Source organism: Gadus chalcogrammus, chromosome 18, assembly GCF_026213295.1.
Source record: "Gadus chalcogrammus isolate NIFS_2021 chromosome 18, NIFS_Gcha_1.0, whole genome shotgun sequence".
NCBI lineage: Eukaryota > Metazoa > Chordata > Actinopteri > Gadiformes > Gadidae > Gadus > Gadus chalcogrammus.
In genome coordinates, this window is record NC_079429.1 from 20,572,386 (window position 1) to 20,597,266 (window position 24,881).

Below are 24,881 nucleotides of genomic sequence, written 5' to 3' on the forward strand. Positions count from 1 at the left end.
TTTAGACAGGAGGAAAAATGTGAAATGCTCAATATAATGAACTGGATTATTAATACAATTATTCATATTCATTACCTAGTTATAGGTTAAGACAAGGTTACGCATGATGCCATGGAAAAACTAACAAGTACACATTGTGCATGAACACAGGTGTGGACACAACAGAACCAACACCACACAGGCCTCTGACAGACACGTGCCAAATATAAGTTTCCTTGCTCCTGCTGTTCTCCATCGGTCACTCTTTGTTTGTGCTCTATCTGTTCTGTTTTCTTCTTCTCTTCTCTTCTCTTCCCCTCCCCCATACCTGTCATATATACTGTCATATACACGATCATCATCATCGTCATCATCTGCGTCGTCAGTCGTCAGTACATCAAACCGGGCAGCAAACCCCCGCCAATCCTCTGTTACTAGCATGAGCTAACATACTATTATTAGCGTTATCCATCTAGGCAGAGTTGTATGCCTAAAGCCCGAGTTTCATTACTTGACTTAATTTGAGAAGTGGCTGCTTGGACTGAGTTGTCAGATTTGAGGACTCTTTAGCAGCTCAACATTTCACACAACGTTGACCAATCCCTTTGAAACTCGCAAATATATATCTGTTCACCGTAAAATAGACACACATTTTATAACTTACACTAATCATATCAATTCCACATGACAAAAGGTATTTGAACAAATTTACTTCCATCTTTATGAATGTTTGCAGTGTGTGTGTGCGCCTGTATGTGTGTGTGTGTGTGTGTGTGTGTGTGTGTGTGTGTGTGTGTGTGTGTGTGTGTGTGTGTGTGTGTGTGTGTGTGTGTATGTGTGTGTGTGTCTGTGAGTCAGAAAATTCAGACGGTATAAGCCAGGAGGCTGGATACAGGGACTGATAGCACCTTTCATATTCAACGTTTAAATTGATGTGAAACATAGCCCAGCAGCCCATACACACAAACATACACACACACACACCCCAGCACACATGCGCAAACACCCACCACTGCATATAAGAACACAATCCCACTTACACACACACACACACACACACACACACACACACACACACACACACACACACACACACACACACACACACACACACACACACACACACACACACACACACACACACACACACACACAGCAGAACGTCTGATGAAGTTGTTATGTGCCAAGTAATAAATACTGTGTATGATGATGAACAGCAAGTGATTATGGCTCGAGTGGTGAAATAATTAAAGTTTGGTACACAGAGTAGGAAGGCCGCCGAGTCGTAGCCGCTGCATATTAGCGCTTATTCTGCATTATTCACCAGAGAGACATTAACCAGGGAGTACAACGTGACCTCAAGTCAAGGGAAATATCTGCAGTGAAAGAAGAAGCTACACACAAGCTTGTTCAAACAAGAGTGCCCATAGATGTAAACGACGAGATGGTAACCACTAACCAGCCATCCATCTTTAACATACCAGTAACACGGCTTCGTCAGCTGTAAGATTCTATCTGGTCCCCTGCTGCGTATCAACGTGTAGTGGGGTTACGACAACAGCTGTCTCTCTCTCTCTCTCTCTGGTACTGGGTACTGGGTACTGCATGACAGGTGCCTCTGATTGGGTGTTGATGAAAAAAGAAAAAAGACAAAACACAGTTTCCCAGAGCGCATTGCAGCCAGCTGCCCATTCATGCGACCATGCAGGCTTTGCGCGGGCAGCGTGTGATTTGAAGTCTGGGTTCTTTTGAAGACGTGAGACTCTCCGTGTTATGCTCCGCGGAGCCACACATGAGCGAGGCCGCGGGCAGTGGCTGGAGACGGTGCCAATCGACCCCGTGTTTTCTGTCTCCGTATGTGTTCGTGTTTGGCCATCTGTGTGTGTTCTTTCTTTCCCACTTTGTCAAAGTCAACTTCCTCCTGCCTTTTCCAACCTTTTTCTCCTCTATGTACTTTTCAGCTTAACATTTTTGTTAAGCTTCTGGGTAAAGGAATATTCCATGTTTATGACATTTCCATGCAGAAGTGGAGACGCTGGATGCCAGCATGAGTTTGGTGTGTCATCACACATCCAAAATATAACAGAACAACAGAGCCCCTTTGCTATTTTAAATATAATTCATTAAAATAGAGTAAAGTGTGCAAATGAAACATGAATCTTAACTTCTAAAATACATTAGCAAAATAAAATTTCCGTTCTGGTGGCTGGGTTGACGTGATTCTAAAATGGATTTAAAAATAATTGATTTGTTGAGAGGTTGTCATGTCCTTTTAGTGATTCATCAAAAATAAAAAAGTTTTTTGGATGGAATTGGAGACAGTCAAAAAAGTCATACTAGCATGACTCTAGAAAAAAATTCCAGAACATTCCAACCCAACAATCACGTACAGCTACATTGAAAACTTTGCTCCCCAGAGTTGATTCTTATTGGTTTGGGGGAATGTTTCTGATATGAAAAATACTGATGTCTAGCCATCATCGCCAGAACCAATGAACTAGCAATAACGATGCAGACAATAAGATGACAAGATTTATCAATGATGAGATTGGGTCTGCTGGGGACATCAGTCCCCATAATGATACCATAACCAAAATGTGTCTGTGTGTGTTAGACAAATAAACCTCTGCAGGGACGGAGCGGAGAACGAGGCGAAGACAGGGAAGGTGGGTAATATGAGGGAGAGGCTTTAGGAGGAACAAGGAAGGAACATCCAGCTTTGTGTCTTTAATCATAATCATAGCAAAGTGACAGTTGGTTGGCCGGGTGTAGTCGCAGCCAGACAGCCTAACCAAAGAGCCCATCTGGTCCTCATATCGTACCCACAATAGACCACTAATCGGAATAAATGGGCCCCCCCCAACTTCATTCACTTTTGCAATGGCTTCACCCATCACGCACTTTGTGGAAGAAATTAAGAAAATGAAAAGGGAGGAAAGAAGGAAAGTTCACTTTGTTATCGCAGAGAGAGGGAGTGAGTGGGCCGGGTCGGAACAACAGAAAAACTCATCATCTCAGCCTTGCAGACGTAGGATGGCCAGTAGGGATGGGCAAAACGATTATTTTCCGGGAATCAGTTCTTTCAGATCCGTTAACTATCACGATTTTTTCGTTTGATTCGTTTGTTAAGTAAAACAATACTTTATTAAAGCATGCAATTGTGTGGTAGAACTAAATAAAAAGAAAACATATAAAGTGCATGCATGTTATTGAAGCCTACAGCGATCGTTATTTAACTTGTGCGGCGGTGCATTGTCATTTGTTTACCCATGTGCCATGGCAACGTGATTGCTACCTGCTGTATTACTCTCATTGGCTTAATCTTTGAGAACGTTTTTGACTCAATCAATAATATAAGGTTGCGGGGAGACGGAGCTCTGTAAGTTTGTATATTTTATTTACGTGACCATACATTTGTTTTATGTTAAAAAATAATAATAATCCATGAATCAGTTCTCTTCTTTGGGAATCAGTTCTCGTCGTTCACCTTCGGGATTTGTTTGTTGTGAACGAATCATTCGGGACCGACCCATCCCTAATGGCCAGGTACAGCATAAGTTGTCCGTATCAGCTGTCAGTTGGTCAAAGAATGCATTTCCTGATACAAGTCAATTGGTCGACACCACCTGTGACAATAAAAGCAACAATTTGTCCCCCTCCACTGATTAATCTGCTGTCATCATTCATCTGCTGTTTTCTGTTTCCAGTAAAAAAAAACTGGAACATTTTTCTCAAACATTCCATTCTCACTGGACTTTTAGTCACTCACAGAAAAATTAAAAGTGAGACATGGAGAGATGTGATTCATGTAGGAGGTTTTCTAAATATTATTCCGTATTGTAGAAGTTGTGTGAAACATAACTTCCGACACAAATTTCGAGAGTTCCATCATTTGATGTTTCTAATAAAAATGTAAGTACCCTGAAACGCAAACAGAAGTAAATAAAAAAAATGAAATTTAAAAAAGAACAAAATAATAACAACCCTGTATTTTCCATAAATTAAATATACGCATATATATGATATTTCAGATGTAGTAATGTGTCGTAAACTTCTCTTTAGCTGTATTGTTGCCCGGACACAGCTCAAACCCTCCCTAGACTGGAAGTCCAAATAAGGTGATTTCCGTTCTGCACGCCCAGCCCATCTCTAGTGTCAAGAGAAAGGGTTTACAGACACGACAAATAACTTAAATTTCTCAGAATATGTTTGCTTTCGTAAATATTAGATGATGCAAACTGGGTCATCTTATGGTCTCTGAAATTAAGACTATTCAGCAGTCCATGAAGAAAGAAAGTAGGAAAGAACAAACAAAGACAAATTGACCTGAGATGTTGCACCTGCTCCAAATTGGGAGCAGGTGAGACTGAATGGTTCACTCTTTCTTTACGCACGTCTCTGCATGGACAATGTGGTGCGATGTAATAATTTATTGGTGTTACCACACAGGATCCCCTGATACATGAGGGTTGGTCGCACATGCTTAGGTCTCGAATTGTTACAGTGAATCATTAAACATCCTGCATTTTGGCTCAAGTGCTCATTATTTCTAAGTGTTCCCAACATGACAGACAGACGGACAGATGTGGATTTGAAGGTTCAAGGCACTGCCATTTTCCCTCTCAATGTCTCAGGATTGAAGGGCGTAGGGAGGGGCAGAGTTCAAGAGCAGTCTGACATCTTGTCTGAGAGGGCCATTAGGAGAGTGTGTAAAAGGTTTAGCCCCTCCCCTGGCAACCAGATCTCAGCCTCCCTGACGGAGCTTGTGAGATTAAATCTCCTTTCCCTTAATTTCCTTCAAGTGATTTTTATTTTATGCAGTAATCCAGACTCCTACCATTATCAGCCGTTGACTTATAGCACTACTTTGTCAGGCAGAGCCTCATTTCTCAGCTCAGTTTTTCGAAACTGAAACTCTTTATAACATATCTGTGGGACAGTAACACTTAAGTGGCACAGAGGTTGTCTGTTGCGTTGAATGCAAACGCAATTTGTATTGCACACTACCCAACAGTTACAATTCTGCATCGTGTAGAGCAGTGATTTTCAACCAGTGTGCCGCAGCACACTAGTGTGCAGCGAGAGATCATCAGGTGTGCCGTGGGAAATTTTCTAGGATCACCTAATTAACCATTGTAGGGTGTCTGTGCTGTAATAAAGTGTCGCAGATAATGTACCGTAATTTTCGGACTATAAGCCTTTTTTCCCATTTTTTCGATTCTGCGTCTTATATAACGGTGCGGCTAATCTATGGATTTTTAACGCTAACGGCTACTCGAAAAATCAGTATTCAAAGCTTAAATCAGTATTCTGAGCTTCGTTGTTTTTTTTCCACGTACGTGACGTTACAAGAGCGAGGGAGGCAAACTATGGCCCCGTTCACACGAAGCCGAAACGGGCGAAACCGTTACGGTTTCGATCTATCCGGTTTCGGAGTATCTCCGTAAAGACGAAGCCAAGCGAAACCGGGTAGATCTGTAGAAATGCTGTAGTACACATTCCAGGCCCATAAGGGGCGCTGCTTCTGGTACAGAAATCCAGAAGAAATGAAATAAGAAGAAGAGGCGAGCATGCGCATAAAGGCTGCCCTTATGCGCATGCTCGCATGTGATTTCTGAGACTCCGCGGGCTTAAGAGCCATTGGCTAGGAGGTCGAGGGGTGGGGCGATGACATCATGGTTTGCGGTTTCAGTCGGTTTCAGCCGTACACACGAATCCAAAACGAAACCGGGTAGATTTGAAACCACCTCCGAGGGTGGTTTCAGAAGTTTGCGGTTTCGGTCAGCGGATTCGCCGGCTTCGTGTGTACGGAAGGCCGAACCGTACAAGACCTTTGCAGTTTCGCCATGAAATCGGCTTCGTGTGAACGGGGCCTATAAGCGTCAGTGACACCAAGCAGAGAAGCGAGTGAGGTGGAGGAAGAATAGATATCTTGTTTCCCTTTACTTTATAACACAACATTAGCGGGATCTCGGGAGGAAAAGTAATACTTGACGAAATGCTAACGTTAGTTGTTTGTTTACGTTCGCTGTACAGCGCCGCGCCAATCAACTGTGACTGGCTTGCTGCAGAGCGTGAACGTCTTGGGAATACCCGGTCAATATAATGGATATAATATGGACACATAAGACAATCAATATTCGGTATTTGTTATGGACAAATTTGTTATGGACATATGTACAAATTCCCTTAAAAGATGCACGTTCCAGGATGAATTGAAAAGCTCCCGTAAGGGCTGAGATGGCAGAGGACAGCTGATTTGGAACGGAACAACAGCTGTTCGCTTTCACGGGGAAAAACAAAAGAACTTCAACCTACTTAGGCCTACTAACTAACATTCAAAAGCTATTAAATATTCAACAAAATATGCAGATACCGTCAAAATCGGTTCCAGGGAGTATATAGGGATTATTAATGTTGTTTTTGATGAGTATTCGAATATTCGCTCGGAAAAACCAACGAGTATTTGAAGCCTGAAAAATGGCATTCGGGCCAGCCCTAATGGTAATTAAACATTAAAACAGAGAGAGACTGAGAGCTGTTGAAAAGAGTTTTGTGTGTCTTTCTACCATTCCTGCCAGGATATCGAAACAGGCCCAGGTTTCACACTAAGTGAGTATAAATACATTTAGAAACTATATTATTAACTATATGTGTTTGGAGCTATGCAGTTCTTAGATTTAATTGTAAAACATTTATTTAGTTTGTTTGCTTAACATAAAATAATATGACTTTTTCTTTATTTTCTCGTTTGTATTATAAATTAGTTAACTTGAGTTTGTTTATGCTTTTGTTTTGAAGTTATTACTAGCCTATATATAGAGGTGGCGGGCATGGGTAAGACAGGCACTGGGAAGGGTCATTGTTTTTTACCAGCTGTACGAGAGAGACAAAGGAGTTCCCCATGTTCACACTGTTGCACATTTGTTTTGTTTGCTTGGAAGATCGGAAAATGAACCTGCAGAAATCTAAATTCACGCCTGCACTGCGTAAGATTCGTCCCCCCTGGTGCCTCAGTGGCTATTTTGATTACGTTGCTTTGTTTGATTTCTTCATTTTCAAGTTATTGTTTTATTGAGGACAAATCGCCACTACAATATGTATTATATATACTGTGTTAGAGTGTCATTTTGGTTGGTGGTGTGCCCCAGGATTTAAAAAAATTACCACTGTAGGGAATATATTTTTGGACAATACTGCAATTTGACGTAGTTTTGGGGTGTGTGAAAAATAGTTGTGTGTTTGTTTGTTTTGATGATTTCCTTTTATAGGAATTCATTTATTCTGCTTTTAAAAAATACTATTTTTCACAATGGAAGTCAAAGGGAGGACGGGGAGCCGTCCGCCCATTCTGACCCTTCAACTACTTCAGACTTCTTAACTTAGTAAATTCTTAACCGTTAACCTTCAGTCAAAGGTTTAACAAATCAACACACTTGTATCTTCAATAATCAGAAAAAACTGAATACAGAATTGCGATTATCCTTTATACTTTTTTCATAATCACATGTAACCCATTGTGGGGGGACGTGCGACGTCTGGCCTGCAGGGGGAGTAGGCAGGTTGGGAGCAAACCGGATCCGCTGGGGGGATTGGACCTGATCGCGAGCAGGTGTCCGCACTCAGGCCAATCAGGGAGTGTGCACTTATGTGCCTGCTTTGTGTTGTAGTGAGGAGAAAACCAGGAGCGAACGGACCACAGAGATCCAGAGCGAGTGGAGATCATACCAAGAACCCACAAAGGGACGACACTTGGAGATCCTTTGTTATAGTTTGAGCATTTGTGTTCTCCTTCTAAAGACAATAAAAAGATCTCCCGCTGAGGGTCGACAACTCGGCCTGCTCGCACTCATTTGAACCCAATACACCCATATAGAATATCGGGCTAATAAGCCCTTCATTATTTCAAGGTGCAATTGCATGTGTTCTCCAGTAGGGAGCGCTCAACATAATTTCAGTAGCAGGAAATTATTCGTGAGCACCCCGTTTCCAGGGGGTCACCTTGAGCCGTAACACTGGACAGACGGCGGGTTGTTTTTTTTGTTCGATCCCAGGAAGGTTGAACCTTAGATGGCGAGCTTTGCCAAGTAGAACTGTGGATGTGTTGGATACGGCGTGGCCAGCCGTGAACACAGCCACAGATGATTGTGAAGATTCAGTCATTACAGATAAGACACAACATATGAGATACACACTAACCTACCCGGGTTTCAGAGAAACTGAAGCACACATACGGATATCCGCCCCTGAACTAGACATTCCTTGAGCGAACAACTCCTTTCCCAAGGATTACTGTAGCTGGGGAATCCAGCTACAAAGGACTTATTCTTTTGGTTTTGTTCGTTATTTTACAAAGCTCTATTTTGTATCAATGTCAATGTTTTATGATAAAAGGCATTAAAATTACTCATCTATTCAACCGACACCAACTCCCTTCGAGAGTCATTTAGTGTTTTAACGTCTCAAGGACCTGGACGGATGCTAGCAACATATCTGTCCATTCCGGCTAAGACCACGGGTGCTACACACAGTTGAAGTTCCATATCGGCTTCGTTTTCAGTTGGGCTCATTGATTTACGCTGAGGTTAGAGCGCGAGGACGTGCAGGCAGTGTTGTCAGATTGGGCAGCTTCTCCCCAATTGGACTACTGTTTAACGACTTTCAGGCAGCGTAGCCAAATTGGGTGATTTTCCCCGCCCAATTGGACTACTTTTAATCATGTTTGGATTAAAGGATTAGGCAAGAACATTAAATTTCGGCTCGTAAAAAAAAAAAATGGCGCGATTATTATAATTCTTTCTACAAACATCAATCAATTCCATACCTTTCATATGGCATATCGTTCGCGCAACTAGTACCACTATTACTTTAGCTACTACCACTACTTCAGCTACTACTACTACTACTACTTCAACTACTACTACTCCGTCTCATTCACCAACTCCGCCCTCTGGTACACCTCGGAACTCTGCACCATGAATCAGACTGGCCGCCAACTCTTTACAAACAAACCCACCTCACCATTCACGCCGAAGCCTACAAACTTCACATCTCCTCCTACCGTGACACTCTCCAAGCTGCTAAATCTGCCCACTTCCCAACCCTCATCAACAGCACAAACCGGGAACCCCACATCCTGTTCTCCACCATCAACACTCCTCCAGCCGCCGGACATCAATCCACCCTCCTCACCTGATCTCTGTAACTCTCCTCTCCTCCCCTTGTCTCACTGCCTTCTCCCCTGTTGACTCCTTCCACATCTTGGAAATCATCACTGCATCCAATACAACCACCTGCTGTCTAGACCGCCTCCCAACGACTCTAACCAAGGCTTGCCTCCCTGTCCTCATCCCCCACCTCACCACTCACTTCAATCAGTCTCTTTCCCTTGGTAATGTTCCCTTTGTCTACAAACTTGCCTCCATCACCCCCATCCTCAAAAAGCCCACCCTTGATTCTGCCGACCTCTCCAACTACCGCCCCATCGCCAACCTGCCATTCCTCTCCAAATTCTGGAACGCATTGTCGCCCCCCAACTCCACACCCACCTCCAGTCAAACAACCTCTATGAACCCTTTCAGTCTGGCTTCCGGCCCTGGAAATTGCCCTGGTCAATGTCACAAACGATCTCCTCGCCTCTGCAGACTCCGGTGCCCTCAAAATCCTGCTATTCCTTGAGCTCAGCGCAGTCTTAGATACCGTCAACCATTCCATTCTTCTTAAAAGGCTGCGCCAACAGGGTGTTGAGGGCACTGCCCTCGACTGGCTCACCTCCTACCTCACCGGCAGGCAACAGTTCATCTCCCTCTCTGGCCACACATCCACCCTCTCTCCTGTCACGCAGGGGGTCCCTCAAGGCTCAGTCCTCGGCCCCCTTCTTATCTGTTACCTCTTCCAACCTTGGTCACATCATCAGCAGCCCCAACCTGGACTTCCACTGCTACGCTGACAACACTCAGATCTACATCACCACCAAACCCACCCAAAATCCTCCCCTCACCCAACTCGAAACCTGCATCTCTACAATAAAAACATGGCTGATCCACAACTCCCTCTAAATCAACAGTGACAAAACAGAGCTCCTCCTCATAGGCACCAAATCCACTCTCAAAAAAAACTGGACCCATCTCACTCACCATCGAAACCTCGACCATCAATCCCTCCCCCGCAATCTTGGTGTTATCCTGGACCCAACAACACACTTGGTCCCCATGTCATCTCCATTGTCAAGACCTCTTACGTCCACCTCCACCGCATCGCTAAAATCAGGCACTGCCTGCCCCCCCCTGCTGCTGAATCCCTTATCCACGCCTTCATGTCGCCCCGTCTAGACTATTGCAACTCCCTCCTCACTGGCATCACCTCTCTTTCCCTCCATGGACTCCAAATGGTCCAAAACTCTGCTGCGCGCCTTCTCACACCCTGTCTCATGAACACATCACTCCAGTTCTCTTCACTCTCCACTGGCTCCCCATCAAACAACGTATCAATTTCAAAATCTTCCTCCTGACTTTCAAAGCTCTCCACGACCTGGCCCCGCCCTATGTGACCTCCTCATCCCCCATTGCCCCTCCCGAACCCTCCGTTCCTCCTCCACTCTCACTCTGACCGTCCGATCATTTAGACTTAAAACCTTCGGTGACAGAGCCTTCTCAAGAACTGCACCCCGACTCTCGAACTCTCATCCCCAACCTGTCCGCGACTCTCCCTCGCTTCCCATATTCAAATCCCGTTTTATAAACCTACCTCTTTTCCCAAGCCTATGACCTTCCCTCCCCATGACCACCCTTATCCCTGTCCATTATCACACTCCACCTTGCTTCTGTTGTCTTTTATGATGTCTTCCGCTTGTCCCCCCTGATTGTCATCACCCTCTTCGAATTTTTGTCTCCGTCACTGTCAGCGTCTTTGGGTCACTGAATGCGTCTTTGGGTCACTGAAAAGCGCTATAGAAAATTCATTCATTATTAGGGGTCCCCTATTGTTTCTTTAACATTTTTTTTATCTCAAATTCTGTAAAAGTCTTCCTGCAGCCTAGACCGTGAATCGAAAACTCTTGACATTTTTTGTGGTACTGCACCCAAAGGTGGCGTTATTGTAAAAAATCATGAATTACGCTTATTTCTCCTCACCAGATTGACCTGGACTCAAAATTCTTTCATTTTATTAATCTTTCTAAAATCAGATGCATATTTTTCACCCTGGTCTTCTGCTCTAAATCTTTTTACTTTTCCCACGATTTCATATTAATGCTAAACATGATAAAACGATTCACAGGCTTCAATAATAATAAAAAAATCACCAAAATCACCACATAAAATCTTTACGCCAAGCCTCACAAAAGTCATCGAACAAAATTTGTTTTATTTGGCTCCATTTGAGAAATTTTGGCCAATAAGGTTGGAGCAGTTAGCCCATCTTTCTTATATGACCATTCTTATATGACCAAAAAAATTATGAAATAGCCTTATTTCTCCTTACCAGATTCACCTGGACTCAAAATTCTATCATCATTTTAATCTCTAAAATCAGATGCATCTTTTTCACCAAAAAATGTTTACTTTTCCCACAATTCCCAAGAAAAGCCAAACATCCACAGTCTCAACCCATTTTGCCTATATTAACATTTTGTTATTGTATAACTGCTGTTGTATAATGGCTATTATATTATTAGGTGGATACCATTAACAGTGCAAATTTTCAGTTCTGTACTCTTTTAAGAAAGCCCTTAATTCTCTTGTGAAATGTGTGCTTGGATTTTTCTTAATGTTGTGTGTTTATCAAAATACATTTTCACCATGTGAATGAGGCTTCATGCTGTTCAGGAATGTCAGTTGGTCAACAGGATTATGCCTTGTATGATGTTCCTTAGGTTGAGAGTTCAAATCCTGATTAGAGCATTATGAACAAGCTGAACATGATATTCTCTCATTGCCACTAATTTAAGAAACACAACATTGAACAGCACCTGAAATTCATCAGGCAATCAATATTCCGACTTATTAGTTTCCAAGAATCTGACTGCCAAGACACAGTATGGCAACAGGGGAACTTCTTCATTAACCATTTTTCCTACATAATTAACTCTGTCATATTTATATTTCTTCCGTTAGTGATCTTGACTACAAAGGCTTAATTACCCAGAATTTGAAAGATTTTTCAGATATATGCTTTTAAGAAAGCGCTTAACCACTTGACGGTCAAATCTCGCCGGCGGGCACGTTTTCGTCCAGCCTTTTCCCCCAACATGCTGGGTATCATACAGTTGAGTGTTATAGTCATGTCATGCACCGTTTGAAAGCTTAGAATCTCAGGAATGTCATCCAATGTCAACCATATGGTGGAATAGATATTTTTGGCGAATATAGATCAAAAATATCCTCGTGTCTTAGGTCAAAATAGCCCCCCTCACCCTCCTCCTCCCTTGGTGCATTCTAACTTTATCGTTGTTGTGGATATCCTTAGCAATGAGTTGATACTTCATGTTGGGTCTTGAAATGTTCATAAGAGTCCGCAGAAATCGAATATCAATATTATTTTAGTGTAATTACATTGTGTATATGCACAAGTCATGTTATACAAAGCAGCCGAAAAATAGAAAACTGAAACGCTACTATGTTTTTTTTGTAGAAAACTGCGATTCAGGGTTTGAATTCTGCTATTGTCGTCTGATTCATTGAATCCGCTGTGTTTGCCAGGGTCTCACGGTGACATAGAGCCCTCCCACATGTCTGTAAGACCAATACTTCCTTGTTTACAAGCCATTGAGGCGATCACTATCAAAACGGGGCGTGTAAACTTTGATTGACAGCTACACCAGCAGACAGGAGGGGTCGGGGACGGGCCTTAGATATCCTAATAGCAAATGAAAATACCTTTCTGACGATATCCAGCATGTCAAACAACATCTTACGTGTGGTTGAGAAGACAAATGTGCAAGGGGTGTGAGTAAACTAGCAGGCTCTTCCCCAGAGTCGGATAGCTAAAAATTAGATTTTTGTGTGGTTATACCTGTCTCATTACATATCAGAACATCTGGTATGCTATCTAAATGGTTCACAAGAAAGCCCAGAGGGTAACCTTTCATTTGAGACCAAGATTATGCTTCTACATGTTTGGGTTCACTTTTGTTTACAGTATGCATTTTGGGTAGCCAAAGGTCCTTTTTGGAGTATCCAAAAGGACCCTGACCAGAACGAATGGACATATCAGTACATAAAAGGAGCTGGAGACTTCATCTTTTATGCTTTGTTGATCTGCTTTTACACAAAGCATCACAAGTCCTAGGGCTAGGGCTCAGTAGTGTTTCCAAGGGATATGGATTTACCCAGGGTACAGCTTCAGCAGAATCAGCTTGGTTTTGGAGTTGTGTGTAACCGGCCGGGAGGAAAAACAATATTATAGTTTTCCCAGCACTGTGAGAGTACATGATACAGTTATTATGAGAGAGAATTCTACAGGTTCTCAGCTTTCCAAAGAGACCAAGCATGTGATTAGAGGTCATACTATGAAGGAGCAGTGCTCTCTAGAGTAGGCGCAGTGCAAAAACAAAAAAATTGCCAAAAATGGCCCGAACACTAAGTGGTTAACTTACTTGAGAAATGTGTGCTTGGAGGTTTCTGGATGTTGTATGCTTATTGTATGCTTATCAATGCTCATTTTGACCATGTGAATGAGGCTGCAGTGCAATTCGATTATTTCCCCAAATCATTCAGCACAAGGGGCTTGGTACCTGCAGGTTCAGACTTCAGAATTTCAAATGGTTGGACTTACTCCCACATCTGGTGTTTATCGAGCAGGTATAAGATGCTAGACATGCTGCTTTGGGATGCCTGAAAGTAGACCACAGAGAAAGGGCTTCGAACCAACAACTTTTCCACTGAGAGTAAAACCACCTCACAGCGCACACTATCCTCCATTTGTCTACTAGCTGTTACTACTCTTGAGATCAGGAACAACTAGAAGCTTCTTACTGACTGCCATTCTCACAAGAGCAAACTAAACTGGAATCCAACAAAGTAGAACTTTTCAGAGAAACAAAATTGGCAGCTCTTTACTCGCGCACACAAGCCATAGAAACAGTGGTCCAACGCTCACCATAAAACACAAAAGCAGGACGTTTCACCAGAAAACCAGATCGATATTACCCTGGCTCCGCCCGCCTGAGTACTTCCGCTCAATTTGAATTTCCCTTCAGCACTAGGTCTTGGTCTGCGGTATGTTAGTGGGTTTTCTCCGTCAAAATTTTCTGCGTCCAATCAGCGAACAGAGGAAGTGGCTGAGATGAATGACGTTAAACTCAGCTCTCATTGACGGACATCTTCACGCATGGTGTTTGGTTTGTTTACAGGCTGCGCGCAACGTGATTCCCGGCCAAACCTTAGAGATTGGTTATGGCAGATTCAGAGCGGCACTGGGCAGATCCAATCGTTTTAAACTTCAACATACAACCGCCTTCAAGTGAGTTAAGGTTTGTCAATTGTGTAGGTCCAGACTCTCTGTACAAATGAAATGAAGTACGAGAGTCTGGTAGGACCAGGCTAGAGCAATATAGCAGAGTCCTTGCAACATAGTGCACGCACACACAGCAATAAAGACAGGATCGTGCCACGCAACCATAACATAAAAGCTCCAAGTTATACAGTGCCAAAAATAACAAGACAAACTGTTAGCACTCACCATACTCAGTGTCGTAAAAGATGATGAACTTCTGCCAGCGCAGCTCTTCCACGAGGGTCAGCATGACGTCGTTGAGGCGTACGGGTGGGCGAGCGGACAGCGTGTAGCGCTGCCCCCCCGGGCTTGGGTTGAGGTGGCAGCCGGTCCGCGGCGAGCCCTCGCCATTGCGCTGCACGTAGAGGTGCGGGATGTGCATGGCGTCGGTCAGGGACTGCAGGGCGCTGGCCGCGGCGCACCCCGTGGAGGTCACCAGCGCCAAGATGCCCTGGTTCATCAGCTCGCAGGCTGCAAGAGAGATAGTCGGCTTTGTATATGCTTGTATATATGTTCATCATGGTAATATACACTTTTGAAAGACCGCATTGTAGGACCAACACAGAAGTTGCTCATAACACTAAGTATGGTCCTTTTATGTACCTGGGCACCGGTAGTAGACTAAACCATCAACGTACAAACATAGACACCACATTGGCCTCTGGGTCGCACGTTAACATCAGTACTGGCCTGTAGGTGAGGTAATATGGGGAGCCCCAGCTCTTTGGGATAACGAGCAGTATTGATTACATTTTTCAACAGATTTCAATGAGTCCTTTTTATAAAACGCCAACATATTCATTATTTCGCTAACCACAAGGAAAATTCCTCTGCTTTCTCGTAGATCACACCATCTTTCACCGTCTGGTTCGAGAGGGGACATTGGGTTGCGAAATCAATGTGGACCATGACGGGAAAAATATTAAAATAAGACGGGCATCTTTAGAAGTAAAAACGCAAAATGACATGGGTTGGAGAAATATTAGAGTTATAGTGCTGTGTTAGTTTAAAGGCCCTATCCTTACTTGCCCTCTTCAAAGTGGCAACTTTGTCAATGTATCGCAGCAACTGGTCGAAGCAGTCAATGCGGTGTCTATGATTGAATGTCAATGGACTAAACTACTACTACCCATGATGAGTCTAGATAAGTCTACTAAAAAGGAACATTAAAGAAGCAGACGCATAATTGAGCAACAGCTGTGTTCGTGCTATGGTGATACCTCACGATGCTATGCAGATGGCAGTAGTTCAGGAGGTTGAGTCTGCTGACTTGAAAACGGAAGGTTGCTAGTTCGATCCCTGGCTCCTCTTGGTTGAGTGTCGAGGTGTCCCTGAGCAAGACCCCTAATCCTAACTGCTCCCGAAAATCTTTGTCACCCGGTGTGGTTGACTCTGCCTTCTGTGTGTGTTGAGTTGTAAGTCACTTTCAGAAAAAAATGGTCAGCTATAAGTCCTAAATATAAAAATTATATGCCTCTGTGGGAAGGGTTTTTAAAACCCTTAGAATGATAAAAACGGACAAGACAAAGCAAACGATAAAATTAACTGAAGCTTATTCAAACTAAATGTATTATTTTTATTTCCAATACAGCCCTTTCAATTGAATTCAAATGGACAGAATCTAACTGAATTAGATTGAACTGAACCAAATTGAAAGACAGATATGGGGGAGGGTCAGAGACATGGAAAATGGTATAAAATATAGAAAATATCTTTCGGTTGTCTTTGAAAAGGAAAATCCACTGGCATTGCAGATGTAATGTCCCCATGCTGACAAAGCTCTTTGAATTGAAAGTAAGAAACAGACATCCTTAGGGGTGATGGGCCTAGAGGATATTAAGATACATGTTTAGTTAGTTTCTGTTTGTATCTACTGCACAACTGGGCAATGCATGTTTATGTTTGAACGCAATTAGGATTGAGCTACGGCATTAATAACTTACCTCAAGCTATTTAATGAAGCTGGCTCAAAACAACGACAATCAAAATTGTTATTTTAATGCTATGCAAATTGAACATGGTTTATGCTGCTTATTGGATTCATTTCGGTCTTTTCAACTTGACATCGTTCAACAGTGATAACCCATTTTTCAATGAACTCCATTAACCGGCATTATATGAGAAAGCCAGTTTCTTTAAGGTACTCTGGGTTGAATTGAGTAGCATCTTACAGAATGGATTTTGCAGAAATTTATAATATTAGAAAAGTATGTTTTAATTAGTGTAAAACCGCATAAAATAAGGAATGTGTGCCTTCCTTCCACCCACTCCCTGGCACTATAAAGAAGTGTCGGAGAAGCCTAGCCCTTTCTCGGACGGCTCTACAATAGCCTATGAGGACTTCAGGACCAAATTAGGATTGATTGTAAAATAGCGTAGCGAATCGCAGTTAGACGGTAGACAGGGATTGCATAGAGGCGTATGCATTCTTTAATAAGTGCATGTTTTGAGGACGTTTCCCTGTTTGATAACTAAAAGTAGGCCTCTGTCATGCCAAATTTGTACCGGCTGCCAAATTTGTACCGGGCGTCATCCATACGTAATCCACTCCAAATCTGCCTGGCAACAGATGATCGCTTCGTCCGTTGCCTGGCAACGAACGATCGCGTCGAATGACGTGAACATTCGCGAACCTTCTATCTAGCGATCCGTTATCTGTATTGTGCTATTTCGTCCTTGACCTGCTTTAAACACTCAGTTTACTTGCTAAATTTGATTAAACAATTAAATACAATACAAATATAAAGTAAAAACAAGTGTTATCTGTAATGATATCAACATCAGTTATTAGACCGTCACACGGAGCATGCGCAGTTGGATTGGCGCGCTGCATGTTGATGTCTGTTCCAAGATACATCGTGTGTTTATTAAGGAACCCAACAAAACATTACATTATCTAGCGATCCGTTAACTGTATTATGTTATTTAGTCTTTGGCAACATGAGCGCGAATGTTTTTTGAAACCTGCCCGGCAACGGACGACGCGATCATCTGCTGCCATGCAGGTTTGGAATGGATTACGTATGGATGACGCGCCCGGTACAAATTTGGCAGCCGGTACAAATTTGGCATGACACCTCCACTCTTTCTGATCCAAAGAGCTTTTTTTTTTTTTTTTTTTAATACAAACAGCGCATTGAACTACCAGTTGATGACGCTATGCTCAGTCAGCAGAAAGTAAAACCTCTTTAATAGGTCCATGAGTACAACCGACAAGTCAACGGGCAACCTGCCGGGTTAATGCCCTCCTCCCAGCCAATCAGAATCAGGCATTCTTAAATGAAGTAAAATAAATAAACTAACAACCCCACTCACACTCGTGTTATATTGCTTAAAGGTGTCATTGAATCGTATTCATTGATTTTGTGGAATCGTATTCATCGATTCCTTGGAATCGTTTGCAAGCCTGCTTAACGATTCCGCTTATCGGTTCCGGTCGCGGCAAATGCGTCATGACGTCGTACACACGCTGCTTTTGTTTTGGTTCAGAACGCAGCAAACATGGCGCTGTCACGTTAAAATTGTACCGGGGGCGAAAATTGTACCGGCCTACGTCATCGTTTGTTTACATCCTGACAACCTGCCAGGCAACAGACGACGCGATGCAGAAAACATGTTTCCAAACGACGAAATAACATAATACAGATAGCGTATCGCTATCTGTATTATGATAGATAGCGATAACACTTGTTTTTACTTTATATTTGTATTGTATTTAATTGTTTAATCGAAACAATAAAAAAAATTGCCCGCGAAACGGGCGATCGCGTCAAATGACAAATGTTTTGCCCGCGAAACGGGCGATCGCGTCAAATGACGTAGGAGGGTTCTTGAAACATAATACAGATAACGGATCGCTAGATAACACTTGTTTTTACTTTATATTTGTATTGTATTGAATTGTTTAATCGAATTTAGCTAGTAAACTGAGTGTTTTAAGCAGGTTTCATAGTCTAGAATGTTCAAGAACCTTCCTACGTGATTTGACGCGTCATTTGACGCGATCGCCCGTTTTGCGGGCAAACTTTTTTATTGTTTCGATCAATTAAATACAATACAAATATAAAGTAAAAACAAGTGTTATCGCTATCTATCTTAATACAGATAGCGATCCGCTCTTTGTATTATGTTATTTCGTCGTTTGGAAACATGTTTTCTGCATCGCGTCGTCTGTTTCCGGGCAGGTTGTCAGGTTGTCAGGATGTAAACAAACGATGACGTAGGCCGGTACAATTTTCGCCCCCGGTACAATTTTAACGTGACAGCGCCGCCGAGGAAGAATCGCATTGTGCGTTCACACCAAACGCGACGGGGCGACAAGATCCCATACAAAGTGAACGTAGAGACGCGTATAAGGGCGACATTTTCGCGGGAGAAAACCGGCGACAAGTTTTTGTCGTGATGACAGCCAATCAGCGTTCAACAGCGTGATGACTGAGTGACATGTGTAACGTAACAGCCAATCAGCGTTCAGCCGTCAAACTCAGTGCAGTGCAGTCCGGGGTGACTGCGGCATGGAGGAGAAAGTGATTGTTGCAGTTTGCGACTCCCGGAGCTCTATATATAATAGTATATAATATATTATAATTGTATATATAATATCACGGCCAACAGCTCTGTCGCCCCCGGATGGCCGTAGCGTGGGGAGCTCTCATAGGGATTGGGCTTCTCGGGATTTGTTTACCGGCATTGCTATGGTTTCCGGTCTTGTGTGTTCCAACGGTTTAATAGGTAGGCCCATCTAATAAATCTCTGTCTAATCAATGCTTCATTTTGTTTATGTCAGTTGAATTTGGTTACAAGTTGAATGCAAATGAGCACTGTTAGCATTCCAAAAGGCACAAGCTCTTACTTGGCTGTTTTCAGTCTGTGTTTTTAGTTGTATGGCACGTAATGATGGCATATATTTTTATATATTTTTTCGTCTAGACCAATTGATTTGAAAATGTACAATTTCCTAATGCTAGAAGCACTTCTGATCAGATATTAAAGAGATTTAATACAAACAAACACATTTATACTTATTTTCTCACCCAATGAGAATCGATAAGAGAATCGATAAGGAATCGGATCGATAAGCAGAATCGGAATCGGAATCGTGAAATTCTTATCAATTCCCATCCCTAGTTGGATTGAACATTCATTCACCGTGACCGAGGCACCGCGGGCACCACGGCCGTGGCCACGGCAACCCGCGACTCTCGCCGTGCCCCGTGAACGAATGAATGAATGGCCCGGGAACCGTGGGCACTGCGGCCCGGGAACCGCGGACACCGTGAGCGCGGCCATGGCACTCCCGCATCTCCGCCGTGCCCCGTGAATTTGCCTAATGAATTTCCCGAGAACTGCGGGCACCGTGACAGCGCCCCTGGCAACGCAGCCTGGGAACGGCTGGCACTGCACTCCCGCATCTCCCGCCGTTCCCCGTCATTGAATGAATGGCCCGGGAACTGCGGGCACCGTGACAGCGGCCCTGGCAACGCGGGCACAGCAGTCCGGGAACCATGGCACCCTCGCATCTCCCGCGACTCCCGTCGTGCCCCGTGAACGAATGAATGAATGGCTCAGGAACCAGGGGCATCGCGGCCCGGGAACCGCGGGCACCATGAGCGCGGCCACTGCACTCCCGCGTCTCCCGCCGTGCCCCGTCAATGAATGAATGGCCCGGTAACCGCGGGCACCGGGAGCTATATACTTTGTATTTGAAATGCAACAGTCTTTAGAGACAACGCTCAGAGCAGCTCGAACTGAACAACAGCAAGAGGAAGGAAGAAAACGGGCTATGAAACAAAATTAGTTTTTTTTTTTTGCTATCGGCCATGTTTGATTGTGTTGTGTTGGTTATTGAACTGTTAACCCGCAAACTTGGGTTATGTTTATGAGCATTATATAGAGATCATGACGATAGCTGATGTAACGGGAGTCCGGGTGTGCGCTGTATGACCATTGTTACACTGAGCATATAGGCGTAGCGTATTTTTGCACCAAAAAGATTTGAAAACCATGAAGGTTTAAAATCCCCCCCCCCCCCCCCAAAAAAAGGCCAAAAATAAATCACGTTCCCAGCGCCCCCCTAGGTACCGCCCCGTTGAGAAACCATGCTACATATAGACCAGGGGTCGGCAACCTATGGCACGCGTGCCACGGTTGGCACGCCGCAGAATAAACACTGGCACGGCACCTCAGTGTTATTACGATACTCACTTTATCTGTCCCGTTTAAAAAAAAACAAAAAAAAACGCCTTTTGTCTGCCGGCACTAGGACCCGGAGGACACCACTGGATTTGATGTTGGAGTGTGGCCATTGGTCAGGTTGCAGCGGGAGAATTTCAGATCAAATTGTCTGAAATTCAAGCGCACGCACTGTCCGCTGTCTTCGTGCTGACATCAATTAATGACAGAGCGTGATATTGTGAACAATGGCCACACCCGCTGCAGCTAAAACTAGGCCATTCCAGTGATGCTGCACACAAGAGTTTGGTTTTGTATTTGTGAAGGACCGTGCTGTGTGCATTTTATGCTGTGAGAATGTTGTGTGCAGAACGTCAAGTGTTGAGCTTGACCCGACGTCACTGGCAGAGAGTAGTGAGCTTGGACAGAAGCATACGGCATTACTATGTGGAAATAGTAACATAGTTACGCCATTAAATGCGTTTATGGAAACATTTTTAGCGAGAAATGTGCATTTTACTTTCATAATGTTCGCTCGGTGAATGTGAAGGATGTTTGGTTTGATAGTTATGACGAAGAGGGAACGCTCCGTTCACTTGCATGGACAGAGTCTCTGGTTGCTAAGCAACCTCAACGTCTTGGCGGACTATATATCTGCTGATCAACACTACAAATGCTGGAAACACACCAGACACACCATGTGAAGTTATTTAACCCGATTATTGTTATTTATATCAGAGATTATTTAATCTAACCCGATCTAAACTCTATCACCCAAACACGGCGGCGTTTGGGTTTCCTACCTCGGACTCCAGCGTACCTTTGCGTCATTTTGAGACGAAGCAAGAGAAGACCTTCAAAGACCAAGCAGACTCATTAGAGTCAATCAAACGTGCTGTGTCCAGATATGAAAAACAAGCTTGCTCCTTCAAGGATTTTACCACTGCTAAAGATCACGGGACAGAAGCAAGTTATCGCATTGCGCATTGCATTGCAAAGCATGGGAAGCCGTTTACAGATGGCGAATTTATTAAGGAGGTTAACAACGGAGCACTCTGAGGCATGTTTGCAACTCAAAGTAGGCCTAACTAACTACAAGCCACAGATCACAGAGCTCAGTCAAGCAAAGCAGGGCCAGGGATCACACTGACTGTCTGGTAGGCATCTGATAATTTGATGTTGCTTCAGCTTACACTAGTTTTAGTTCAAATGTGTAGCTGTTTTTCAGTCTTTGAAATGTTGATGTGGCTATTTTGTTAAGAATACAGATACTGTTATTGTTGAGAATCAAATTCCAGGTATATTGGGAAGAAAAATGTATTTTGTGTCATAACGCACAATAACGCATCTTTGCGTTATTGTTGATAAAAGCCAGGGATCACACTGACTGTCTGGTAGGCATCTGATAATTTGATGTTGCCTCAGCCTACACTAGTTTTAGTTTAAATGTGTAGCTGTTTTTCAGTCTTTGAAATATTGATGTGGCTATTTTGTTAAGAATACAGATACTGTTATTGTTGAGAATAAAATTCCAGGTATATTGGAAAAAATAAAAAAATTGTGACATAATTTAACTTTGCGTTATTGTTGATAATGGCACACTAGATGAGAAGAAAATTTCAAACTGGCACTCCATGTCACAAAGGTTGCCGACCCCTGATATAGACTATCGTAAAATCCATGTTAACTACCTGAGGATGGCCATGGGCAATAATATGTTTTGTTATACATACGCATAAAATTGTACTTTTTCAATTGGATGAATGCATTGCTTTTTTCTGCTTTAGCAATACTCATGTGCGTCAACAACGAGCAGGCTAAAACGATTTTCCTTTTCAGCTCTGAGCATGTACCTAAAATGTTCAAGTGCTTCCCGATGTCATGTGCAAAATAATATTTTGGCAACATGAATTCAGTCACAGCAAACCTTTTATCTACTATGAAACCACATTAAAACTACAACAACTGTGATTTCCTGCCCGGTTGTTGGGGTTTGTTGATACCGCTGTCCTTTGTAAACTGTAGGGACAAAAGCCAACTCTTATCTAATCTCTTCAATAGATTATGAGCCTCAATGCCACAGAGCTCCCCCAGACTTCCCCCGCTACCGCTTCTAGAGAGAACAAATGTGAAAGTGTTGTCTTTGGAGGAAACGCAAAGAGCCCATTACCTCTACATTTTGTTAGAACATATTTAGGGGAATGCACCACGGATCGTAACACAGGTTCTTCTGCCTCCTATCTGAGTCCCGACTAGGATACATCCAAAGTAATTGGACAATTTACATTAAATTGTGACAGTAACTGTTTTCAATGGTTAATGACCTAATGTAGCCCAAGCAGCCTATGGAATTGAGGTACAGATAAGGTAATAATGATAATCAATAAACAGGACAGGGTAAATTATCTGAAACATGGACACGGTATAAATCCATATTCAGGAGTTGATTTACGATGTGTTCAACATACCTCCCCCTATTATTTACATGAAAGTTACCCCGATGCCCCGCTATTTCTCTACAGTAGCCAAGAGCGGAAAATAATCTCGAGAGAGGAGGCCATCTTATCTCAAGATAACTATCGTACTTGTTAACTATGCACTTTCGTTGTAGGCTACAAGCTAAAGAACAATTTATAAAACCATCAAGGAACCTCATCTCTTGACCCCTTGGTACTCAAAGCTGTCAATGACGATGACATCATGTTGGAAGTACCTACTGCCAACAAAGCTACTCCTAAATTGTTGAACGGGCGAGGTGAGGGGGTATTCAGTCCGTTGCCACTTAATCCTACTCACTGCACCTTTAATCAAAAGCATCTTCAGTGTTTTCAGATATCTCATTGAGGAGCTTGGAGGCGGTAAGGCTAAAGGACATAATAGGCTACAGACAATGTGGGGATCGTACCAAGAACGTTACAGCATCTTAAGTGCGTTGGATGCTTTTACACATACGGTTTAGTGCTGGGAAAGGGGGGGAATCGGGACTCAGTGAGTTATGGCTCCTCTTTTAATCACAGTTATGACTTTGCTAAATTATGCCTAGTTGTCCTTTAGTTAAAGGGACTCCCTCTGCAATATAATGGCTCTTAGTCTTGCAGATGGTGGGAAGGGGAGAAAAAAGAGAGAAAAACAAACATAAAGGGCCATAAGAGATATCATTCTCTCTGAAGGTGTATATTGTGATAGATATTGTTGTTGGTAAATTTGTTTCCAATCAAGAGGACCAAATTTAAAAGCTGCTTTACAATTTTAATGTTAAATTTTGAATTAGGGCCTGCTGAAATTGCATAGGGACATTATGAACTCTTTAGAGATGCACTTTGTTGCATCATGCAATAAGATTTTGAATTGAATCAAAGGAACATACTTTTATTGCAGCTATTTATTAACATTACATTGCCAATCTGATGTATTGTCTGTGACTTGCCAATGTTGCAATAAAAAAAATGAATGAGAAAAAACATTACGTTGCCATTAACCCAAAGTATTACTCTGAAAACACTGCAATCGTCATCTTCTTCTGTAACCCTTCCAGTCAAACAGCCTTTATTCACCAATACAGCTCGTGTTGGTTTAGAGTTACCTCTCCCACGTCCCCAACACAATGAAAAGGAAATTAGATTTGTTCACATGTCGAAGGGGGCAATAAAAACGCAGATAATCGATACAGAGAGGAAACACAAAGACCAGACTAGCGTGACAAAACCAAAAGATTAGCGCTACTATGCGTGGCTTGATTGGGGAGATAAGTTGCACCAGACAAAGTAGAGTTACACGAGGAGGGGATTATTGACTGCCTTCCCCGCCCCGTGGCTGTGATCCTTCTGTGTGGGTCTCCTGATCTACACTATCCGTAGACTGTACCTCATCCATCAGTCCGGCCGCTGACACTCCACGCTGTCTGCAGCGTATGATGGCACACATGTCAGGAAGAGTTAAAGGGTTCCTGTTTGACCAGCAGGTATACGAGTGACATCACAGGGTGGAGAGTCCACCCAGATGACTGTCAGCCTACCAGTCTACACAGTGGACTGTACCACCTTGTAGGCTGATCTGTATCCATCATGCTGGGTGGACTCTCCCACTTGTGAGGAACATTAAGGGAACCAATAACCTTGTGATAGCTAATGAAGAGCACACCCGGTGGTAAAAAAGGAGTTTCCAAGAGGCCTCTAATCATGCCTGTGTTTACTCTGAAATACAGCTGTTGTGCTACGAGGAAAAGAAAGAGGGCTCCT

The 24,881-nt window shown here is 43.2% G+C and overlaps 1 protein-coding gene across 1 annotated transcript in view; it reads right to left on the reverse strand.

Moving 5' to 3' along the window:
* Positions 1–24,881, reverse strand: part of LOC130371465 (glutamate receptor ionotropic, delta-1-like) — a 660,658-nt gene that overhangs the window by 211,394 nt on the left and 424,383 nt on the right. The window contains exon 3 of the mRNA XM_056577249.1: positions 14,659–14,943. Coding sequence (XP_056433224.1) covers positions 14,659–14,943 — 285 coding nt within the window. The remainder of the gene's footprint in view (positions 1–14,658; positions 14,944–24,881) is intronic.